This window comes from Aplysia californica, unplaced genomic scaffold (genome assembly GCF_000002075.1).
Source record: "Aplysia californica isolate F4 #8 unplaced genomic scaffold, AplCal3.0 scaffold00274, whole genome shotgun sequence".
Classification (NCBI taxonomy): domain Eukaryota; kingdom Metazoa; phylum Mollusca; class Gastropoda; order Aplysiida; family Aplysiidae; genus Aplysia; species Aplysia californica.
In genome coordinates this window covers 144,603-153,784 of record NW_004797544.1, presented here as the reverse complement: position 1 = coordinate 153,784, position 9,182 = coordinate 144,603, and the positions used below count along the sequence as shown (strand labels likewise).

At 39.5% G+C, this 9,182-nt stretch overlaps 1 protein-coding gene across 4 annotated transcripts in view; it reads right to left on the bottom strand.

Moving 5' to 3' along the window:
• Positions 1–9,182, bottom strand: part of LOC101851742 (pyrokinin-1 receptor) — a 149,531-nt gene that overhangs the window by 85,234 nt on the left and 55,115 nt on the right. Inside the window, exons 2-3 of one of the 4 annotated variants that reach the window (XM_005101208.3) lie at positions 1,997–2,756; positions 105–1,464 (exon numbers count right to left, since the gene is read on the bottom strand). In XM_005101208.3, the coding sequence (XP_005101265.1) occupies positions 105–390 (286 nt within the window). In that variant the 5' untranslated portion in view covers positions 391–1,464; positions 1,997–2,756. The remainder of the gene's footprint in view (positions 1–104; positions 1,465–1,996; positions 2,757–9,182) is intronic. The other 3 variants (XM_013084130.2, XM_035970496.1, XM_013084131.2) reach the window with 3 other exon arrangements.

The window sequence follows — 9,182 nt, the reverse complement described above, 5'->3', positions numbered from 1 at the left end:
AGTAGTAGTAGTAGTAGTAGTAGTAGTAGTAGTAGTAGTAGTAGTAGTAGTAGTAGTAGTAGTAGTAGTAGTTTTATTATTATTCAAAAAACGAGGAAACTTACCAATCAAAATGAGCAGCAGATCCGACACGGCCAGGCTGAAAAGGTAGTAGTTGGTCGTGGTCTGCATAGAGTGAGTCTTAGCGATGACCAAGCACGTACACACGTTGCCCACCACTCCGGACAGGAAGATAATCGAGTAGACGATGGTCAACAGAATCACTGAAGCCAGGTCTCGACGTCGGGGCCCCAACTTCTCCAGGAGTAATTGTGTGACGTCAGTCGTGTTGTTCTTGAACTGGGCGACTGTCTCATTGCTGTACCAGCTGTCGACTTCAATGAGCTCCATGGCGTTTTGTTGTTGGTTTAGTTACGACGCCGCAGTTCCCATGCATTCACAATGCGTAGTTCGGATTCCCGTTTGAAAACATAGAGTTAACACTTCTGGAGACCACCACGATTTCTCAGGAATTACGAAATAAAACTAAGTTTCATTAATTACGAGTGCCCGTAAAAAAAGCAAATTCTAGTTCTTTGATCTGGCCTGAACCGGTATCCTTACAGAAGATAATAAAAGCAGTATCTTTGAAACTGTTCTTTAAATATTGTCTTTTGTGTCAATAAGAATGAATTTGATATTATTTCAATTCTGTAATTGCACTATTTACTCTAATTTTAACCTTGCTTTTATATCAAACAACTCTTAGCAGTCTTCAGAGTGCCTGGCCTGATTTCTCAGATTCAGGAAGCTAAATCCGATTCAGGGCCCCCAAGTAATATAAAATAGTTTCTCGTCTATTCAGAAGGAGATACAGACAGGTATGCAGTCTCTTTAGATCGTGTTTTCAAATTGAACTGACTATGTTTTCGGCGCGTAATATTTTCTTTTGTTATGCCCGTCGAAGTGTGCAAGATTGATCACTTAGAATTAGCTGATATTCTTGCCAAACCAAAGTCTCTCTCTTGAAAGACAAGTTTGAACAACACGTTCTAAAATTATATGAAGTTGTGAGGCTGATACTCTACATGTGGCTATATGCACGGCTATATGACATCACAACAGGACATGTGGCTGATTTAAGACAAAAGAAACGATCACTATACAGCCTTCAACAATCTCCACTCGATCACATCACTAGAGCAGCAATTCCTTCAACAAACTTTCATATTATTCTCCGTCCTACCAAATCCCATTTATTAATGCAGAAACCAAATAGGCTGTATCTGATCTCATCAGCCAATCTATATAAAACGAAAACCAACGTGAATTTAATGAATAGCAATCCCGAAATCAGATCCAATCTGTCACTCCAGAGAACATGCTTGCTCCTTCCAATTCTGTCCAGATATCCAGAGAGAGGTACAGGTTTTTTTTTCTCCAAACTGTTATTTAATCCACGACACATCCGTTTGACAAATAATTCTGAAAATGACAATGTGACTTCATTATGTTACTAGTTAAATACCTAGACTGTTGTATGTTGTACTGTATTGTAAAGCGCTCAGAGCATGTGTACTTTATTCGGGGCTGAGCGCAAATGTCATTTATTATTATTATTACTACAGATTCACTGAAATGAGAAGCTGTGCTCATTTTTTTCTGAAATGTACTTTACATATATGAATGGAACTAAATTATAGAAGTCCTCATGTACACAAAAAAATGAGTCCGTGTTCCCTGTTGAAATACATTCACGATGTGGTATTCAAAGCCATGTTTGGGATCCGGAATCGATAAACGCACTCCGAGTAATACTATGCTCTGAGTTTATGTTCAGAAACGGAAAACAAAATTATTCAATTACTCCACACGCACACACACACACACACACACACACACACACACACACACACACACACACACATATACATACTTATAAACATCACATTATTTGGTGGACATACATATTTTAGAATAACGTCAATGATGCTGTAATATCATGCTTTTAACTCACCTGTCAAAATACTTTAGAATAGAAATAATATCATTCTTTGAGTCCGAAATAAACAACACGGCACAATTTCAAACGGCTTTTGGGGGGTAGCATATTATTATTTAGTGCATCCACACCTTCTGTATGTGTCGCCCGCTTATGTGTCTCCATTGTCGGTACCCGTTATATCAATGTATATAATATACGAATCTGATCTACACCTTGATGTCCTACATAAAAATCTAGAAAAGATTCGATATTTTTGCCGTGGTCACCCGCGAATAATTCCTGTCACATGGTACTCTGGCGTTGGCAGGACTTGGAAACAACCGTCATAAAACTGGCCTATCCAGTGTCTTGCAAGTTACTGAGCTTCAACAGGTGAAGGTAGCTTCTTTTTTAAAGAATTTTATTTACAAATCAATAGTTTTTATAAGAAGACGTAAAAGATAACGAAGACACAATTCACAAAGAAGTATTTGCTGGTGGAACGTCGCAAGCGCGCATGAAGTGCAAAGACCCCACAGACTTACTTACAGCGTTATAATTAAAGTCTAAGGTGGGCCGGACCTACTCGTACAATGAAACATTCCTGGTGCTGTTGTCGTAGTTCCCCTCCAGGGATAAGCTCGAGAGATCTCCGGTTGTAACGACGTACTGTTTTCTTTGCTCATTGAAGCTTCAAGTCGGGAGGATTTGCTGGCTTCTCCTTCCCTCCATCCCTCCAACACATCAACCTTGTCGACTACACCCGGTGCACTGATGCGATGAGATGGCGCAACTGTAGGAGGAAAATAACAAACTGGAGTGGTTATTTTTATTACATTCTTTGAATTAGTCTGAAGCTTAGTGGAAAAGAAACGGATGTTATAGAGTTGGTATTCGCAAATTCTACAAAGGCAAAACTGAGGAAAGGAAAAACAAGATCTTGAAGCTTTGCTTTGTGCCACTGAAATACTGTTTTTTGTTTACAGGTAAATGCAAAGCGATTGGGTGCGCTTCTGAGTTGAAAAGGTTGATTGAAAAAATAAATATGTTTGTTTATTGATGTAAAAGAGAGTTGAATAAACACGATAAAGGCCAACTGGTTCGTATACAACATGGAAAAGAAAGTTATATGTGTGAAGACGTGGTGGAATAAGGCGCTCATCAATTTATGAGTTAATGGGGGGTAAAGGTATCATCTAAAAACCTGTTCATTTGCCTTGCTTTCAGTGACCAGAAGTCAAGATATTTGCAATTGAAGGAGGTGGGGGTCGCCTAGGTGTCAGAGATAAATTTAGAGAGAAAATGGCCGTCAATGTTTGGTTTGGAAACTGCTCATTTGCATTTGTTGTGCCTTTTTCATCAAATAATTTCATAAAAGAAGGAAGATAAATAGGTTTTGTTAATAGTGCTGAGCCAAAAGTTTAGAAATTTGACAAAAATTGTGGGATGGAAAAATGTCAGGTTCTTTTTATTTCATTAACTTGACGAGCACCTGGTTCCACCAGCCTTCGACACATATGAAAAAGTAGCTTATTGCAGAAAACTGTAAAAATATCAGACATTGTTGTTTTTTTTCTATCACTGTCCCGTCATCTTCGCTGTTGTTTTCGTTGCTATCTTTCGTTATTGTTTTGTTTCTTTTAATTTGTGCTATGTATTTTGAAGATTTTGGGGCGTTTTGTGGCCAATACTGGAAGATTGAGTTCTTTTTCCAGTGAGAAATGATGTAACGATGAAGAGCCAGGAGGAGAGGAAAGAGAGATAAATAATTTAAATCGAGTTGAAAATAAATATCCCACCGATTGTGGCTATTAACAATATTGCTGTGAAGCTGGAAGTAGGCTGTGAATCTCAACACAGGAGAACAAAGAAGGCATCAGCTTACGAGAGCTTGTAGACAGGAAAATCACAATAATACTAATAATAATAATAATAATAATAATAATAATAATAATAATAATAATAATAATAATAATAATAATAATATTAATAATACATGGAAGGCATGGCGATACAGGAAAGAAAAGCTTCAAGAAAAGAATAGACGGTGCGGGGGGTGGGGGGGGGGGCGGTGTGGCTGAAAATGAGTAGAAGGACAGACAAAAGGTTTGAGAGAAGAATAGAGGGTGGGAAGCATTGAAATTGAGTGAAAAGACAGAGAAATAGGGAGGGGCACAATGAGCTAGAGAAGAGACGGAAAGACGAAGGAGAGCATGACGATGAATAGTAAAAATTGAAGTAGCGTATGGAAAAGAGACAATGGGGGGGGGGGGAATAAAGAGAGAGAGAGAGAGAGAGAGAGAGAGAGGGGGGGGGAGAGAGAGAGAGAGAGAGACAGACAGACAGACAGACAGACAGACAGACAGACAGACAGAGAAAGAAAGCGAGAAAGAAAGAAAGAGAAAGAGAGAGAGGGAGAGGGATAGATAGATAAAAAGAGGACGATATGAACGATATGAAGAGAAAGATAAGGGAAAAAATAAGTTTTATCTTTTTAATTTAAAAAATGAAATATAAAAAAGCGAAGAATAAAGAAGACGGGAAAGTAGAAGAACGAAACAGAGAGAAAGAGAAAGCTGGGCGTGGGAGAGAAAACTAAGAAACGGATTAAAGGAGGATGAACAAAGGAAAGTAAGAACAGTAATAACGGCAAATAATCAGGTGACGCCAGGAGACTCATAAGAAGGGACGGCGAAATTATAATTGTTCCTGTCCGGTGAGGTGCTGAGTACCTTTAAGCACGTATCAGTAGCTGGGGTGTCTTCTGACTACCACAGAAAGTAATTCAGAGAGGGGGGAGTGGGGAAGGAGGGAGGGAGAGAGAGAGAGAGAGAGAGAGAGAGAGAGAGAGAGAGAGAGAGAGAGAGGGAGAGAGAGAAGAGTGTTTGCGAATTAGAGAATGAGGGAGGGGCGAGGGGATGGGAGTCAGGAACCAAGATAGATGGATAGAGAGAGTGGGAGAGATAGATAAAGAGAGGGGGAGAGAGAGAGAGAGACAGAGTGAGGGCCGGCCCAGGTAGAAAAGGATGTAATATACCAGGGGAAAGAATAATATCATAGTTGATAGATTAGACTGTCCCTTGCAGCACTCGAACTTATGTCTTTTGAGTGCGGGCTGAAAAGATTAGACATTATACAACAGACATCGATAGATAGATAGATAGATAGATAGATAGATAGATAGATAGATAGATAGATAGATAGAGTGGCTGAGAGGGGGGTGGAGGGAGATAGATAGAGAGAGATCCAGAGGCATAGACGAAAAGAACAGGAAAGAGAGGAAAAAATAAAAGAATTAATATGACGTCTACCAAATTGCTTGTATCAAAGAGAACATGTACAGACCATAGATGGCAGAAAGATTTATTAGACTTTTGATCAATTCTATAATATTCCTCTCATCCAAAAAGAAGATAGACGCTTTTTTTCCCAAAGACGTCAAGAAATAAAAATGATTAATGAGACGACGTTTGCAGCGTTAAGATTATGAATTTATTATTCTTTCGGGATCGCCGCTTGACACTTAATCATTCGATATCTCTTCTTTGTTACAGCCTGTCTTACATGCTGTAATATTTCAAATGTTATAATATCATTTTAATGGTACGTGCGTGGGAGGAAAAAAAGTAGAGGGAGGTAAAGAGCAGATCAAAAGGAGACAGAAAAGCTCTCTTACATATGAGCGTGTGTTCCAAAAAAGAAGATAGTTTTGAAATTAAGAGAAAAATGGCAATTAACGTATCACCAAATATATTTTTTTCCAAGTATGACAGACTTTATTCTATATCTACCTTTTTTCTACATAGTCGCCTCCATTTTTAAGAGATTCTTCACTGAATGACGCAATCCGAGTACCGCCTGTGAAGTCCAGCTAGAAACTCCATGATTCATCTTGCAACTCGTCGCTTGAGTCAAACTACTGACCGGTTAGAAACTGCACTTCAGATGCAAAAACAGATCATAGCCACATGGTGGGAAGTCAGGGCTGTATAATGGCAGCTTCGACTGTTCTCATCTGAATCTTGTTATAAGATCCGGGGTCTGAGCAGACTTGCCAAAAGGGGCAACAATTAATTCTGATATTTACTGCAACACCCTGGCGAAATTGCGCTGAGCAATTCGAAATAAATGACGCGGGATGCTGAGCTCGGGCAATTCTTTTGCTTCGTGACAATGCAAAACGGCACACGTCTGCTCATACAGAACCAGCATGCTATAAAAATGTGGATGGGAACATTCGAAGAATCCATCATACAGCTCTCACTTGGCACCTAGTGACGTATCATCTGTTCTTGCATCTGATGCAGTTTTTAGCCGGTTAGCAGTTTGGCACAGACGGCGAGTTGCAATCAAGCATTGTTCCAAAAGAGATTTTTTTTTTTGAGAAAGAAAAGAAATTCCATTAGTACTTGTAGAGAAATGTCGTGTAAACATTCACCTTGTACTTTTCAGAGCATCATGCAGTGCACTAATTCATATGTCTTGGCGCATTATAGAAAGCCAATTTTTACCCAGATTAGATCGTTTTGGAGGGGGTGTAATGTTTAGGTTGCAACAGGGACGCCGGAAGTAGATTTAATTGGGGGGGGGGGGTCACAAATTAGTATAACAAATTTTGCAACACTTTCGGGCAAACATGACAGGCCTTACCTTGTCAACTTACATTCATCACTCCTAGACTTGGCTCTTTCGGTGTTTTTTCAAAGTGTAAAAACCATCTGCATAATACGTACGAAAACGATTATTTTGGGGTTGAATGTTTTCACACCAGAGTTAGAATAAACATATCACGGAGATATGTCTTTGATGTGTTTGACGGAAAACGTAGCCACTTTTGTAATCCCCTTGATTCAGGGTGCAAAGAAACTGACAAAAAGTCGCGTATTAAACTGTGCCACTTTTGTTTACTGTAGCATCGTATGTGTGTTATCATAGGGTGTTAGTCGTTTTCAAAATAGCACCGCTGAACAATTTCCCGAAGGCGGTGCCTTTGAGCCATCATGGTGATTCCTAATATGGCCACTTTATGCAGGCTTATTGTGATGGGGGCATTTAAAATATGTTTTTGATATGACTGGTCCACAATCTAAGTACACTCGTGTAGGAGGCATCTTTGGGGCCTTTTAATCTAAACGCTGTCCCTGACTGACTGCCCTTTCCTCGTACAACTTTCTCAAATCCGGACGAATCTTTACAAAAGTGTGGCATTGATATATCTTAATTTTCACACTGCGTCTATTTCATTCATCTTGCATTCTGTCTATGAAAGCTCACCTCAGAAAATCGATATAAAGTTGGATCGAATAAAGAAAATTGGCTAAGTTTACCAATTCTTCTTGAGCAGCGAATTCCCTTCACTGGCGACGTAATCGGATTAAAGAAGCTGAGTTTTCCGACCACGCTACCAGATTTCGAGTGATAAAAGTAATCAGTATCTTTCTATTCCCAAAGCTTGTTTCTTGTCCATGGCACTCCCTCACGATTGAGTCTGTGATTTGATACTCGTAGAGGTGCCAGTGTAACGTGTTTTTGTGCAGAGCTTCTCGTCTTCTCTCAAGGGTCAAGGGCACATGTGGCGGTTGTTTTTGATTTGTTGTTGTTGTTGTTGTTGTTGTTATTGTAAATCTTTTGTTTGTTTGTTTCTTGTTCTCTGTTTGTTGGGGAGAGGAAGGGGGGGGGGATGGGATATCATTTGTTTGATTCTTATCGATATTGATTATATATATATTGTGTTGTTGATGCGGTGTTTAATACCTACTTATATTTTTGGGTACATTATGTGTTTTTTGTTTGTTTGTTTGTTTGTTTGGAGGGGGTGTTTGGGGTTTTTTTTTCTAGGAAAGGGGGCGAAGATTATATAGTGTATAACTTTGAAAGCATTAGAAAGTGCTCCGATAAGATTTAGTTTTCTTTAGTGCGATATGGGATCTCATTTGGTGGAATGTTATATCTATGCTATTATATAATGGTATGGCATGGTTTCGGCGCTGTAAAGTAGCGTATGGCGTTTGTTTACTCAGCTGCCGGAGACGTAATCGTAAGGTTGTGGGTTCGAAGATTCGAGGCCAACTCAGTTCGACTTTGAGTCAGTGGGAAAATCCATTTTAAGATAAATTTCCCATTATGCCCTATCCTTCGAATACAAACGTTAAGTTCGGACGTCCAGCCTTTACAATATCTTCACAGTGCTGCACAGGGGGTAAAACCTATACATCTGCGCAAATTTTCAACAACACATTGTCAATGTTTGACTTAGGCCAATGTGATGTAGAGTATAAAAATACGTTGGGTTGTTTTTTTCTATGATACTATGTTCCTGAAGAAGCCTGAATGGGCAAAACGTCGAACATCCAGGAACATCTGATTAAATCTGAAAAACCATATTATCCAAGTCTCAAGTATGTATTCTGCTGTAAAACGATGGTGTACAGTGCATGAATGATTTTCATTTTCGGACATCAGATTTCGTGTGTTGGTCAAATCCTGTACCAGCTTCACTACAACGGTCAGCTAAATCCATAACCAATTCCACTACAACTACAACGATTATCTATACCCAAAACCAACTTCACTACAACAGTTAGCCATACCCTTAACCAACTTCACTACAACAGCCAGCCATACCCTTAACCAACTTCACTACAACTACAACGCTTAGCCATACCCATAACCAACTTCACTACAACTACAACGGTTAGCTTTACCCCAAACCAACCTAACTACAACGGTTAGCTATACCCAAAACCAACTTAACTACAACGGTCAGCTAAATCCTACGTGATGTAACAGAGTGATCTGGATTCCCCAACAGTCTTTAAAACAGTTGTCAGTGACTTCCTGGATGTTAACTCTGCGTTCTTCACATACAAGGCCCATAATCCAACACTGACAACCTCAGAGAGTTGTTACCCCTTCTGTCTGACGCCCTTCCTGGTCCGAGAATTTCCGGTCCCGAGAATTGACGGAGTGGAATCTGAATTCGTATCTAATTTTGGCCTCCATAGCTCACAGTCTGGATAAACGTAAAAACGTTCGATCGGTCGTTCGACGGAACTCTACTCATTAACACTTGTCACATAGTTAACTAATTTTTTAGAAAAAAAATTCGATTGGGCTTTTACTCGTGAACATAATTTGTTTTCAATAAGGACCTAGTTTTTCTCTGTCTCTCTGTCTCTCTGTCTCTCTCTCTCTCTCTCTCTCTCTCTCTCTCTCTCTC